The sequence below is a fragment of the Galleria mellonella genome, unplaced genomic scaffold (assembly GCF_026898425.1).
Source record: "Galleria mellonella isolate WM207_F2 unplaced genomic scaffold, CSIRO_AGI_GalMel_v1 utg1812, whole genome shotgun sequence".
NCBI classification, from domain to species: Eukaryota; Metazoa; Arthropoda; class Insecta; order Lepidoptera; family Pyralidae; genus Galleria; species Galleria mellonella.
Window position 1 is genome coordinate 74,546 of NW_026442022.1, and position 15,427 is coordinate 89,972.

A 15,427-nucleotide genomic window follows, 5' to 3' on the forward strand; every position below is an offset into this window, starting at 1 on the left:
ATCAAGGAAATAAATTTTAAATAAGGTATTTTTAAATGTATTGGTCCATTATTTTTATTGATTTGTACATAAATTGTCATATTATTTTTAGGCTGTTTGGATATTGTACTTTTGCCTATTTTTGCTTTTTCGTTATAATAATTAACTGTCATTGTCATCGCATTTGTCACTATTTCCTTGTTTATTTACTGTCATTCCTATGCCATCATGTCATGTCAGTGGATGTCAATTTCTTGACAGACAGTCAATGACCGTCACTCGCAGAGATGGCTGAGTTATTGTTTGTACCGTTTAAAAAATCCTCAGATGTTGATATTGTGAAACCATTGAAGAATCTAATTCAATCCACTTATAATTCCGGCGAGAACAATGAGGAATACAGTGATGCGCTTAACGAATTGAGCCGCCTCAGGACCAACGCCATTTGGAAAGTGTTTGAGAAATCTTCCTTGGAAGTTCTTTACAGGTAGGTAACATATTAATTGTGACGAATGAGTCATAGTCGCTAGTTGAATCATTCAAATAATTCATAATACGTTCATCTAAAAAAAGATATTTCAAGTAAATCATGATAATGTCAGTAATAGGTAACCGATGTCGAAATCCAAACAAAACAGTGATGTCACTGTCGTATTCATTCATTATATTGTACGTAATGACGTCGCATCGCTAGTGCGACGCCCCGGGGATTGAATTCATAAATTTTAACAAATGTACGATGTCTCTCGACAGCTATTATGATCAGCTTGTGCGCTTGGAGAGCAAGATCCCACCACAGGAGGTGCAGATTCCCTTTAAATGGAAGGATGCCTTTGACAAAGGCTCTATTTTTGGAGGCCGGATGAGTCTAAGTAAGATCTCTCTAAATATTATCTTAGTTTAATAATAATGCAATAATATTTTGTCACTTTTTGTACATTTATACACTACTTATCTAGTCATGTCAATTCATTGTAATATAAAGTCATTAAAAATATACACAATTATAAAAGCTGCAACAAAATGAAGACATATCTAATCACAATTTATAATTTTTTTTGTATCATTTAAGAACTCATTTACTGAGTAATAAAATTTATCCAGAAATAGCTTGAAAAGCATTTTTTTTTTAAATAGAATAAATTATTACAATTCCTGATACTTTCAGGTAGGTGGTTATCCATATTGCCATGAAGTAAGTGTTAGTACTCAATACATTTAGTTGTTGTATAGGTACATATAATTAGTTTTTATGCCTGTTACTGTGGCTTATAATGTCTGTTTGTTTTTTAAATAATTGTGAGTAATAAAAATACACATTTCTAACAAGTAAAGAAAAGGTAAAGGCAGTATTTTATTCATCCTAAATAATGGTTTACAACTAACTCGGAAATGTGTATTAGACAGTGTTCTAATAATTTTTTTTGTGCCTTAAATTCAATATTAGTATCAACTGAATTACCCAACAGTGTTATGCCATATCTTAAAAGAGATGATACATAACCATGGTCAGCTAATAATGCTAATTCCTTGTCAGCAGTTTTCTATAAACAATTTAATACAAACACAAATTTGTTAAGTTTAGTGCTTGATTTTTCAGCATGAAGTTTCCAGTTACATTATTGATCTATTGTTATGCCAAGAAACTCGGTATTGTCAGCAGTATTTATACAGTCATTGTTTACAGATAGCAAATAAATATAGGCCTATATTTATTATAGTATACTATTCAGATGTTTGATATTTAAATTTACTTGAGGTGAACTTACTTATAAGATAACCTAGACCAGAGGTGGCTGACTTGACTAGACCCAAGATTTACTGTTTACTTATGAAACCCTGTGCAATTAACCAATTACATGCTTTTTGAAATAATTAAACAACATAGTTTAGTATAGAATTATGTAGTATTGTGGTACTTTTTATTTTATTTAGAGGGAAAACATAAAACAAAAAATTATTTTTAGTAACTTCTTGATATTAGTATAAGTTTGTATCTAAGCATCTGTTAGATTACTAAAATATTATATTTTTTACCTGCCATGATCAACTGCACTGGTAATAGCTGTGATCAACCAGTTGAGTTAGCACCACTTGACCTAGACTCTTTCTAAGGTATATTAAATTTCTGAAGAAGTTCTCAAAGATCTGTGACCATTAGTCAACAGTGGACTTGATTCTATGGTGTCCGTTCTCTAAACCTGTCTCTAAAATTAAAATTTCATTATGATATCGCAGTGAAATCATTATTGTAAAGATGATATATATTTACTAATATGAACTAAACTTCAAATAGACTTCAGTTAAAATTTATATAAATTTAGTTTGTAATGATCCATGAAACAGTAATTGCATACACTGTCAAAATAAAATATTAGTTTAAAACATAAATATGGAAAAATGGTACCTCAGAATCAACACCAATATTCTTATAGTTTGAGACATCTCTACATGTGGTGTTAACAAAATCAATTAATATTAACTGTAATTGTAAAAGTAAAATATTAAACTCTGTTAAATAATATGTTACTTGGACAGCCATAAGCTCGCTCGCCTATGAACGGATGTGTGTGCTGTTCAACATTGCTGCGATGCAGAGCACCATCGCCGCGCAGCAACCGCTCGACACCGAGGACTCCCTCAAACTGGCTGCCAAACATTTTCAGGTTCCTATCTAAATATTCATTACTAGCTTTTATTCACAACCTCTTCTGCATTACTGGGTTACCTATATCTATTGACCACAATAATAAGTAGCCTATGTCTTTCTCCCAATCAAATACAATGTGTATGTCAAATTTCCTAATATTTAAATGAACTGTTAAATTATCAAGAGGTCATGTACTTACTAATTGGACTCATTTACTCTGCTCATATTTATTCATTTATTTGATATAAAACAAATCTCTCTTGTAATGCACGTGAGGTTGTGTGTCTCCAATATTGTGCATACGTGCAGCAAGCGGCCGGCGTGTTCGCTTATTTGAAAGCGAACATAATGATGGCCGTGCACCAGGAGACCACGCCCGACCTCAGCCCGGACACGCTGAGCGCGCTCTCGCAGCTGATGCTCGCGCAGGCGCAGGAGGTCATCGCCTACAAGTGCATCCGAGGTGAGCGCCTGCTGCCGCTGTTAGTTCGCATACGGCCGCTGTGCGGTGCCGATACGTCGCTATATTCGCGGAGTTGCAAAATTATTTGAAACTTGTCACAATCAATGTTAGTTATTAATGTAGTGTTTGGCTTCACATTTTATATTGACAGTGTTATAATATAATGACGATGATACAGCCGTTAACTGTCCACTGCTGAACATGGGTCTCCCCCTGGGGATTTTGTCAGTAATTGCCACGCTTGGCAGGCGGGTTGGCAACTACAGTTAGATTTTGGTGAAGTTTTAAGAGAGACGCTACTACTCATCTCTCGACCATCAAGTTCCCTTAGTCGCCTCTTACAACACCCACGAGAAAAGAAGGGGTGCCTCATTCTGTACCTGGATCATATGCAATAAGTTTAATATTAGTGACAAATATGTACGTACATATGTATTAATGATATATTACTACAAGTAACATATTATCATATTGGGAAGGATTTTCCAGTAGTATTTCTACATGTATGTATGTTGCATTTTATAATGCTATATTTTTTGTATACTAACTGCTAGGCGAAAGGCGATCCCGCTGTCAATATTATGACTTAGCTACCAACTTCGGGAAAGGAAGGGGTGGCCTATTCTATATGCAGTATGCAATTGGTATATTATAACACTGTCTGTATAGAGGGTAGTGAGTAGTAGTGCGGCCCGCGTCCTTTGATTATTATCAAATTTATAATGTACCCTTATCGGTGACACAGTGTTACAGTATCGACTTATAGCACAGATTTTAAAGCAAAATAGTGAATAGTACAGATGCCAACAAGAACATTAGTGATAGATATATAATTTATTTGCATTACTTGCAGCAGACAAAGATAGACATGCACAATAAAAAGATATAAAAAAATACATATGTAAAAAAATTGTCTACCTCTGCATTAATTTTTTACACCATATAGTGAACGTTAATGTTTATTTCTTAAACATGCTTGGAATTGTAAGCATTATTTTGACAATCTTCTTCGAGATAAATCAAAATTGCCGTACTGGCCAGATACATACGGGTAGCGGCCGGCAAAAGTTGTATGAAAATCTATATCTGTCGTGTTTTGCGGCCAGATAAATTACTATATAAACTCATATCTGTCCTGTAATTTAAAAATGGAATGACCTTTTACTTCGAAACATGGCTCCCAAGGAGGTAACTAATAAAAGGTTTTATTTAAACTTCGAACTGGCTTGCAAATAGAAAGCTGTTTATTGAAAAAAAAAAGAAAGGAACATTATGGCGCGTGAAAAATGATTATTGTTCGTTATTCGTCATTGAACTTAAAAAGTAAAATTGTGTTTTTGATTTCCGCGCATTGTTTGAGAAAAGTGCTATATAAGCTTTAGCCACAACTAGGCATTGATGGACGAACGTGCAAATGTGGGCCGAGGCGTAGCCGAGGCACACATACGTGAGTCCATCAATGCCTCAGTTGCTGGCCGCTGCAGTAGCGTACTAATACATGGAATTGAAATAAATAAATAGCTTAAAAACTGTTTGATATGTGGAAGTGTGGAAGGTGCTTGTGGCCGTTGCTGTAGTGTGTGTGTGCTCGTGTGCTCGTGTACTCGTGTACTGAGTGTGTACGGTGCGCTGCCGGCAGACGAGATGAAGGAGAGCATGGTGGCGAAGGTGTGCGCGCAGTGCGAGGAGCTGTACACGGACGCGCTGCGCGCGCTGCACGCGGAGCCCGCGCGCACGCTGTGCGCCCGCGACTGGATCCCCGCCGTGAGACCTCGCCTGCCTCGTCACACCCGCTCACTCATACACGCTGCTATACTCGAATCACTACATTTATACCACATTTGTAATTCAAATGATCATCACCACAGGGAGACTTTGTACAAAAGTCGTTAGCTTGGCCACCTCTGTCCCATTCGTGTTTCAACCGTGAAGCAGTTGTGTTTGCATGGCTGTGTTTCGGTTTGAAGGGTGGGATATGGCGTGAATTTACTGGGTACAGAGGAATAACAACCGAGTCCTCAGGAATGACAACGCATAGGGGGTATCATGGGCGAAACGGTATACTCTGTTATGTCCATAGTACTGCTCATGTCTATAGGCGACAGTTACCACTCTCCATCAGGTGGGCCGTCAGCTTGTTTGCAATTCTAAGTTGTATAAAAAAAAAAGATGAGTATTCCAATAACAAATTTTAGTTTGTATGTTTTTATAAATAAAAGAATGAATACGTAAATTGATAAAAGTACTCATGACATTAAATTCAGTAATATTTCTATTTCCGTTTAGGTAACGGCAAAGCAAATGGCTTTCCGGGGTCTCACCCATTTCTACCAGAGCCTGGTGTGTCGCGCCAACAAGGCTGTCGGCGAGGAGATCGCGCGCTTGCAGGTAACTTTATATTGGGTATAACGGACAGTGCAGGCCATTATTCTGAACTGAAAACCAGTGGAAATTCTTTCTGGAAAATTACAAGTTTTTTTTTTTCTATTTTTTCATTGAAAATCGTAATTTATGATATTATTTCATAATGAAAAGAAATAATATTGTTAACCGTTCGTAAAATAAGATCTTACAAAATGACATTAATCGTCCGGCAACGGTTATTAGTGGACTGTATGAAAATTATTACAATGATGGTAGCTAAATAAGAAATACAAGAGGATAATGAAGGTGGCGACCACTCACCTGAAGCTTTGTAGTTAGCAGGATTCGGTTCTGGCTTTAGGCTTCCCAGTACTTCTGGCTCGTTCGAACTTACCCTCAGATCCAGGTTACCTATCCACCGCTTTGAACCGACCAGCAGTGCAATGCCCTCCTCTCAATCAGCCTCTTAAAAGCGATACGAAACGATATATAAATTTATACGATATTCGCGGCAATACATGCACGCGCGTGTCAAAATTAAATATTAAATTACTGTAGGGTAATACATTTATATAGTAGTTTAATTATGGAATTATAACTTTACATGGTATATGTATATGATATATTATTTATTAATATAAAGGTTGTAAGCCTCTTGGTAATGAATAGAAATGAAGCACAAGTTCTCACAGTTCATTTACTTTAGATATCATACTATTAAATCATATATTTACTTATTTCACTTAGTATTTGATATATAACAAATAATATAACATAAATACCCAACTTTTGTTAATCCATTCACACTTATTTAACTATAGCTTCTTTAGGACTTCCATCAACAATAATTGTGATATATTTTATATAATGACCACGTGGTTCACTATACTTGTTCACTCTTGATACGGCAGGGAGCTCCGCTCTGTTCAAGTCGGTTGGACAAGCAGTGTCTCCCCACCCAAATGACAATCTTTTATATTCACACGGCGGAATTCGAGTAAACAAGTCACATGTTCTTACAATTTCATTACTTTTTATTTAATTATCACGATAATAAATAATTATAAAATCAATTAAAATATAAATTAGTGTTCTATATACATTACAAGAATAATTTATTACCAAATCCGGTATAATAACAATTTTAATACTTTATTATAGTTAAAGTAGTTACTTTGATTTTTATTAATAAATGTAGGTACACATTTTGACACAAGATGTTTAAGAAAATTAATATAATTTAAAATAAATATCTAACACGTGCGATAATATTTAAAAACGAGAACGACGACAATGAACGTACGTTCTACCGACACATTTGATAACAATAGACAAGACATTTTTTTTCTTTTTTACGATATCGTTGCCAGGCGAAATTTATTATAGCTACAATTCTTAACAAATATTATTTAATAGTAAAATACTATAAAATTAAAAAAAAAAACAGCAACAGAATCAGCTGTGTGAAGTTCAATTCAATTCAATTTTTTTATTGCATTCTACTAATAAGTAATTAATAAAGTATATTGTAGGGAGACCTATGTCCAGCAGTGGACGGATAATGGTTGGAATGATGATGATGATGAGTAGTAATAATATGAACAAGTAAATTTTTTGTAAACATTTATAAACTCGTCTAATGTATAATATGCTTTCTTACAAAGAATGCGTTTGTTTACTTACAAAGAAAGTTTGTTATAAAATCTTATGCAATTCTCACATAAAGAATTACTAACATTTGTTAAACGGCATTTAGATAATATTAATCAATGATTGTTGCGTAAGCTCTTACTTGTACAATCGCTAACTTTTTTAAAAATAATATTTTTCCTCACATACGTAATATTGTCGTAAATGTATTTGGAAGCAACTGTGAGGATATTTGTTTCCCTGAAACGATGTCGTACTGACTCCCTTGAACCGATGCCATAAATGGAACGAATGGACCTCTTTTGTAAAATGTTGTATTTATACCCGCTGCTTTATCCCATAACAGTATTCCATATGATATAATGCTATGGAAATAGCTAAAATAAACAAGTTTAGCAGGTGCTATATCCGTTAATTGCCTAATTATTCCAACTGCAAATGCAGCTGAGCTAAGTCTACCAGCTAATATAGAAATATGGGCACCCCACTGCAACTTCGAGTCTACTGTGATTCCTAAAAATACGGTATCGTTAACAAAATTTAACGTATCACTGTTCAAAATTACACGGAAACCACCTGCCTTACATTAGGAAGCGTAAATTTAACTGTCTACTTTTCACACACTACTTGTTTTAATTGGATGATACAAGTGGAGGCCGGGGCACAGACGTATCGGGGCTCAGAGAAGCGAGTAAATGCGTAGTAGATAACGTAAGGTCGCCGGGCGGCCGGTGCGGCGCGGCGCAGTTCGCAGTGGAGCAGCTGAAGGCGGCGCAGGCGCGCGGCGCGCTGCTGGAGCAGGCCACGCGCGCCGCGCGCCACCTGGCGGAGGCCAGCAAGGACAACGACTTCATCTACCACGAGCGCGTGCCCGACGTGCGCCAGCTCGAGCCCGTGGGCCGCGCCGCCGTCGCCAAGCCGCTGCCGCCGCCGCAGCCGCCCGCCACCTGGGCGCAGCCCGCTAGGGGTACGCTCTCCTCTGCACTACCACTACTACAGTACTAGTACTCACTCAGAAAGTATTGCGACAAAAAGTTTTTATGTATGTGCGACTGGTCACTTATAATTTATTTAAAAATATATAAAAATAGGTACGTTCTAAATTCAAAACTTCCCTCCACATTTTTTGCGAGCTAATTAAAATTACCGTGTGTCATTGAAAAATGGATTTGCGTCGAGAACATTTTCGCGCTATGATTTTTTACAATTTTAAGTACCGTCTGAAACCGAACGAATCGTACCATAGAGTTCATACGTAGATAAAACGTGCTAGCAGTGAAAAATTTGATCCAAGACAATAGACGAGTTACGTACCAAGAGATTCAGCATATACTGCAGATTGGATCAGGAAACCTTCATGAGATTCTATACGTACATCTACGAGTGCGGAGGATAGTTTCACGCTGGGTGTCGCACAACCTCACCGATGTTCAGAAGCAGGCAAGGGTGAAATGGTGCCATGATATGATAGACAAATTTGAAGCAGGCTCGTCTCGGCGTGTTTACGACATCGTTACAGGTGATGAATCCTAGATTTATCAATACGATCCAGAAACAAAGCGCCAGTCGACGGTTTGAATGTTTCAAAACGAATCAACGCCTACCAAATTAAAGCGAGGGGAAGATTTTGATCGCAAGCTTTTGCAATTTGCCTGACTACTTCGTGTCAATTCCTTTATGAACCAAAGAAACATTAACGTCGAATGATATACTACCAAATGCTTGCCAGAAGTTTTCTCTGTTGTGAGCAACAGGCGACCAAACACAGGGCTCCGCGGGCTACTGCTCTACCACGATAATGCACGCCAGCCCACATCGCAATCAAAACGAGGGATTTCCTAGATAGCACACTGGTCAACCTACTGGATCACCCTCCTTACAGCCCTGACCTAGCAACGTGTGACTTCTTCTTATTCCCAAAAATAAAAAATCACCTCAAATATAATAATAATGAAGAATGACAAGAATATAATTTTCGTCGCCGTATTATGCGCTCTCAGCGTTCGAGCAGGCTGTAAACGAGGTGTCTGCGGCGGACTGGAAAAAGTATTTCAAAAACTTGTTCAGACGCATGAAACTTTGTATAGAGGCTGGTGGAGAGTACTTTGAAAAAATGTGATAAAAATATCCTATAAAACATTTTTTTTTTAGTGTCGCAAAACTTTCTGAGTGTCCCACGTACTTTCTGGTTGTCGAGCGATCAGTAAGTTTTAGTCTTCACCGAACTGAATATCTTTGAAACCATTTCTTTAACACTAATACAGGTTCTCTTTATAAGTTTTAAAAATCAGAATCAAATGCCACTGAAAGGCAGCTTGTCCCGTGCCCCGTCGGGGTCGGCGTATATGGCAATGAAACTGGGCTCGGTGAGTCGAGATCCGTCACAAACAGTAGCCACGTACAGCCAAGTACTAATGCCAGTCGCGGGGGCGGTGTGCAGATCTGTTCGCGGGGCTGGTGCCGCTAGCGGTGCACCAGGCGCTGCAGGCGAGCCAGGCGCGGCGCTCCGAGCTTGTCACGGCCGAGATCGACAAGCTGCGCGACGCCACGCAGCTGCTCAACAGGTAATCACCGTACGATCCCCACCTTCATCGGTCTTTTTACCATCATCTTCCCTGTATTTGCATATATTTTTTATTTTTTCAATGTTTTTAATTTTTTAATGACAAATCGTTTTACATATAATGATTTTATTGTTTCTATATAATTTATATTTCTATTGACAGAAGACACGCTCGATCTAGAGTCTTTGTTTAATGGAAGATGCCCGGAATAATCACTGACGCGCATCGTTAAATATAAATTGTAGATTATTTTCTCGCCGATGTATGCACTGTGAGCCATGTGTTGTATGGGCGGCGGTGTGCCCGCAGCATCCTGGCGTCGCTGAGCCTGCCGGCGTGCATCTGATTGAACAGCGGCGCGGGCGGGGATAGAACACTATATATTGCCGTCGTCCATCCGCTGTATATGTGTGTGGCCGTGCGCGAGGCCGGTGTATGCTATATGTGCATGTATATGGTGGATGTATATATGTATATATATATGTATATGCATATGTATGAGTATCCTCGACGTAGGCCGAGCGCATGCTGCGCGATTTGTATATGGAGGAGGCGGACGCGGCACTTTATATAGCTGTTTTCGGCGCGCGCTGGTTCTTGCCGCACGCCGTCCGCCAGCCTCACCGAGGCAATATCCGCGCCAACGCCGCGACCTACCGCCAGATCATCGACACACACCGTGCGCGCCGACAATTTAATCGTGCAGCAGTATATAAGCAGCATTTTCTTTTGTTTGTTTTGTTTTTGATTTCTTTTGTTTTGTTTTGTGCGCTGCAGTGTGGGCCGCATGTTTCTTTTGATTAAATTATTTCTTCTCTCTTCTCTTCTACATGGACCCTCAGTTCCCAGTAACGTAATCCCCTCTATAGATCACAATAGATCACGTTAGATCCGTTCCGCGTTATAGGAAAATGCATTGGAGGAGTATTGTCGTATAACGCGCTTGTACGACATTTCTCGAATCGACATTTTAAATAGAATATTAAGAGCAACCTGTTATGAATCAAACGTAACTTATAAAAAAAAAACATTTTAAATAAATAACTTCTGCATATGTAACTAAAAAACAATTAATTTCAAATATATTAACAGTTTTATTATATGTCTATTCGCGGTCCGAGCTATCTGAAATAACGTTCCACCGACATCTTTTTTTTGGTACACTGTCCGATCCCTGCGTTATATGGGGGGATACCCGTGTTATACGAGGGCTCGAAATCGCGTAATATGAAAACGCTTTATAAGAGTACCGTGTTATAGGGGGGATTACTGTATATTTTTCCATGAACAAACGATGACGAATAACTATGTAGCCTGTAGAGCTAGTAAACGATTACCCAAAATACAGCCGCACTAGTGTTTGATGGTGATGATGCCTGACGTGATGTGGCCTGTGCGCCGGCAGAACATCGAGCTGCTGAGCGGCAGCGAGGACGAGCTGGACGCGGGCGTGCCGGCCGCCGGCGCCGCCGCCGCCGACACCGTCGACGCCGCGCCCGCCGAGGCCGCCGCGCTGCAGAAGCTGCGCGCGCTCATGGACACGGTGAGTGTACCGTCCTCGCTAGCTGCCACACCCGCCGGCCACCCACTGAAAGGGGAACCGCCGTCTGACTGCTACCGTTATTACCGATGACTCGATGAAATAATTAGAAAGAATTAAGTCGGTTTATATTAAAAAAATATTTTGATATGCGGTCAAGTTACCGTATCGTAGATCACGCAACAATATGTTTTACTCGGTCGAGTCGAAACGGCGCCACCGCCTCCGGGCGTACAGAGTAGCTAGCGAGTAACGCGAGGCGGACGCCGCGCAGGTGGAGGAGGTGAAGGCGGAGCGCGACGCGATCGAGGCGGAGCTGAAGTCGGCCACCGTGGACCTGCGCGAGCAGTTCCTGGCGGCGCTGGCGGCCGACGGCGCGCTGGACGAGCCGGCGCTGTCGGCGGCCGCGCTGGGCGCCGCGCTGGCGCCGCTGCAGCGCCGCGCCGCCGCCACGCTGCAGCGGCAGGACGCGCTGCTGGCCGACCTGCAGGCGGCGCACGCCGCGCTCATGGCGGCGCGCGGCGGCGCCAGCGGCCGCGACCAGGCGCTCGGCCGCCTCGCCGCCGCCTACGACGCCTTCCAGGACCTCACCGGCAACCTCAAGGAGGGCGTCAAGTTCTACAACGACCTCACGCAGGTACCGCCGCTGCGGTTTGCATGTGTTTCTCACGTACTCGAACTTTTGCCACCGTCGAAGTGATCGCTTGCGCGTATTATTTTATTAACTCTGCCTCGCACTATTTCGCTCGACGATGTACTACGAAAATATTCAATTTATTAGGTAACAATATTGCATTGTGTTGACCATGATAAGATTTTAAGGCTGTACAAGTGCAGAATCATAAACATACAACAATTTTACATATTAACAACGTCACACACAGATAAGGTGATAATAATTAGTCTGAATTAATATGAATAACAATTTCAATGAAAAATCAAGTCACTAAATACAACTAATAATAAATTAAATTGCTGTCCGTTTGTAAATGGAAACTGATCCAGGCCATGTTTTGTGGCAGCTGCTGGTGGCGTTCCAGAATAAGGTGTCGGACTTCTGCTTCGCGCGCAAGACGGAGAAGGACGAGCTGCTGAAGGACCTCACGCAGGAGCTTCGCGTCCGCCAAGACCCGCGCCGGCGCCGCCGCAGCTCGCTGGCGCCGAAGAGGTATATTTTTCAATTACTGATTCGTTTTCATAAACTGATTCATACTCGCATCAGAAACTTGTTGTATAGGTTTTTATATTTATTTTTATCGGCTTTCCTCACATGTTAACATCAAAGTGTTTGTCGTGAAAGTTACTACTCAACACATAGTATGTTATCTAAGTCTTAGAATAATTTATTTTAAAAGTGAGATACTACTGCGTCAGCCCAATTATTGTGACGGTCGTATTGTAACGTGTATATCATGTGCAGCCGCCGGCGGTCCGCAAGGAGGTTCCCCCGCGGCCACCGCCGCCGACCTCGGGCTCGCCCGCAGCTCCCGCAGCCTCCGCTACCTCCGCTTCGGCCCTTCCATATCCCGCACAACCACAAGGTGAGCATCGACATTTACTACAAAATTTAATGCGAAGCTTTCGATTTTCAATTTAAGAATGACAGAGATAATGCCCCAGAAAAAAACCGTCTTCAGTTATGGGAAAACCAATTATTTTGATTTCAAATCTACTGAATCGATTTCGGCAACATTTCTATGGGACCAGCCTGTAAGTATATCTTTTCAGATAAAAAATTCAAAATTGGTTTACAACTGTCAGAACTACGAGATAACAAACATAAAAATGTACAACCGAATTGAGATTCTTCTTTTTAAGAGTCAGTTGATAAGTAACTGCTTTTGAAAATAATTTATACATTTGTCTCACAAAAATGCCTAACATTTGTGCTGCAATGCCGCTATAGCCAACACACGAGTGAATCCTTTCAAAGAGATTGATCAATGCGAAATTATTTGTACACACGTATTGTACAGCCAGGAGCCAAACTAAAAACATGAAATGTAAACAATCCTTATAATGCGTATACGAAGTGAAGGAAGTGACGGTGTGTGGTGTGTGCGCAGGCATGCCGCTGCCGTACGGCGCGCCGGCGGCGGCGGCCTACTACCCGGCGCCGATGCCGGCGCTGTACAACCCGTACGCGACGCTGCCCTACCCGCACCACATGCGCATGCCGCCGCCGCAGCCCTACCAGCCCTACCAGTACCCCGCGCCGCAGTACCCGCAGCAGCACCCGCCGCCCGCCGGCTACAACCCCTACCCTCAGCAGTAAATATGCCTACTGCGCGACGTCACACCTTGCGCTCTCCACCTGTTCCGGCCATTGCCATCTTAGGAGCATTTGTACCGCAGGACTGGCGATGTCCGCGTCGGCTGTCGAAATTTGAACAATAATAATTTTACACATTTTTCAATGATAATTTGGATAGCAATATAAAATGCAGTGAATGAGTGAAACCGAATCGCCAGTTTGGACGCTTCTCTTATAATTGTTTCAGTGCAATTACAGCGTATAAATGCACGTGAGATATTACGCTTTTATACACTGTAATCTCATTGATCTACTCGTACCATCAAGCACACCGCCACGCCAGTGATATCATGGGCGTCACAGTGGTACCCATGGTATTGTTTTATCTAAAGGCGAAACATACCTAAGTGAACAAAACAAAATATGCAAATTGTTTACGATTAAAATTTCATTGTCAAAATAATGCAGTCATGTCAGGCCGCAGTATAAATGCTCTTAATTATTGAAATGAGTGGAAAGCTAAAAGACGATTTGCGATAAAACGCTACGATAGTATCGCATGATAACCTCTGAGATCCTTCCCTGTAATCGTATCATGGTACAGTTAGTTACACACGAGACAGCCTCGGTGTGAACCACGTTAGTGCTACTGTACGTAATCACGTTGTCATCTTATTAACGTTATAAACCTGCATGCTGTATTCAGAACACACTTTATTTGTAATGTACTGTAATAAATATTTTAATTTGTCTTATGCAAATGCCAAATACATCCTAGATTAAATAATAAACATGAAACATTTCATATATGCAATGAGACACCATTCATATGTTTGCGTAGAGATCAGCGACTGCAGGCTACATCTGTCATTATATAAATACTTGTATCGATTTAGGTTAAGGGGTAGTGTAAGGATGACTAACACGGATGATAGGATTATGCCGGTTGCTGACGCATTTGTAACATAAGGCTCAATAAGTAATGTTAAGGAACTCTATAATGCACCACTGAAGCCGTCACGCTGTTTACCGGTGTACACGGTACACAATGTTATGATGTTCTGTAGACTGTGGTATATATACTATAATAGTTACAGAATCTAAATAATAAATACAAGAATCTAGCTGTGATCTTATAAAAAAATTTACAAAAGTAGTACAATAGAAAGTTGCACGAGTCTTGTAATATTCAGAATTAATCTTCTTCTTTTAATTTTATTTTCATTTAATTATTATTTTAAAAGTCTGTGAAAACTGTGATCTTCTGCCTTGATATTTGAGATAATTTTGTATTAATTTTTACAAATTGCAATACTTTGAAGCGCGATATATTGTTACGCTGTTTTAATTCATCATCAAATCATTACCACAATTAGGTGCTTTATAAATATGAAATTCTCACTATAAGCAAAATAATAATTATTAAATATTGAATAGTTTTGAATGAAATTGTAATATGTAGGAAATAAATATGTTTTTTATTATCGTTTGTTTGAATTGGAAAAATCCTAATAACCTTAAGGTAACAGTTATCTGTAAACGAGGGCTACATTAATAACTGTCACGCAATCACATCAGTCGTGCTGTTGCATGAGGTACCAAGTGACGAACATCTGGGGGCAAAACACATGACACACAATAAGATTGTTTCCTAAACAGGTTCAACCAAGAATTTAACCCAGGACTACATTACGCATAGTGCTAAGTAGTTCGCTACGGAGATCTGTTCTGTATTTGCAAAAAACGAACATTATTTTTTGTTACATTATTCCCTTTAGAAGTCTGAGCTGAATTCCATGAGAACTATTTGTGTACCTATATACACGTATTACACTATCTTATATGCAGAAAACAACGCTATTCTTAATATTGGCAATATATCATGTTGTTAAATCTCAAAACTAATTAACAGTGCCCTGGTGTTCGTTATTAATAATATTAAATAAGTCATTGGTAGCTAGTC

General features: G+C 40.0%; 1 protein-coding gene across 1 annotated transcript; it reads left to right on the plus strand.

Annotated features, from left to right (window-relative positions):
* Nucleotides 1-251: 251 nt before the first annotated feature.
* Nucleotides 252-14,948, plus strand: LOC113519075 (programmed cell death 6-interacting protein). Its single transcript, XM_052893561.1, is given in 16 exon segments — nucleotides 252-466; nucleotides 733-851; nucleotides 2,518-2,645; nucleotides 2,939-3,092; nucleotides 4,732-4,856; nucleotides 5,379-5,480; nucleotides 7,854-8,073; nucleotides 9,547-9,670; nucleotides 9,980-10,008; nucleotides 10,245-10,378; nucleotides 11,028-11,213; nucleotides 11,485-11,847; nucleotides 12,233-12,326; nucleotides 12,329-12,378; nucleotides 12,631-12,751; nucleotides 13,277-14,948. Coding segments are annotated over 16 exon segments (2,358 nt in total). The 5' UTR covers nucleotides 252-266; the 3' UTR covers nucleotides 13,486-14,948.
* The last annotated feature ends 479 nt before the right edge of the window (nucleotides 14,949-15,427 follow it).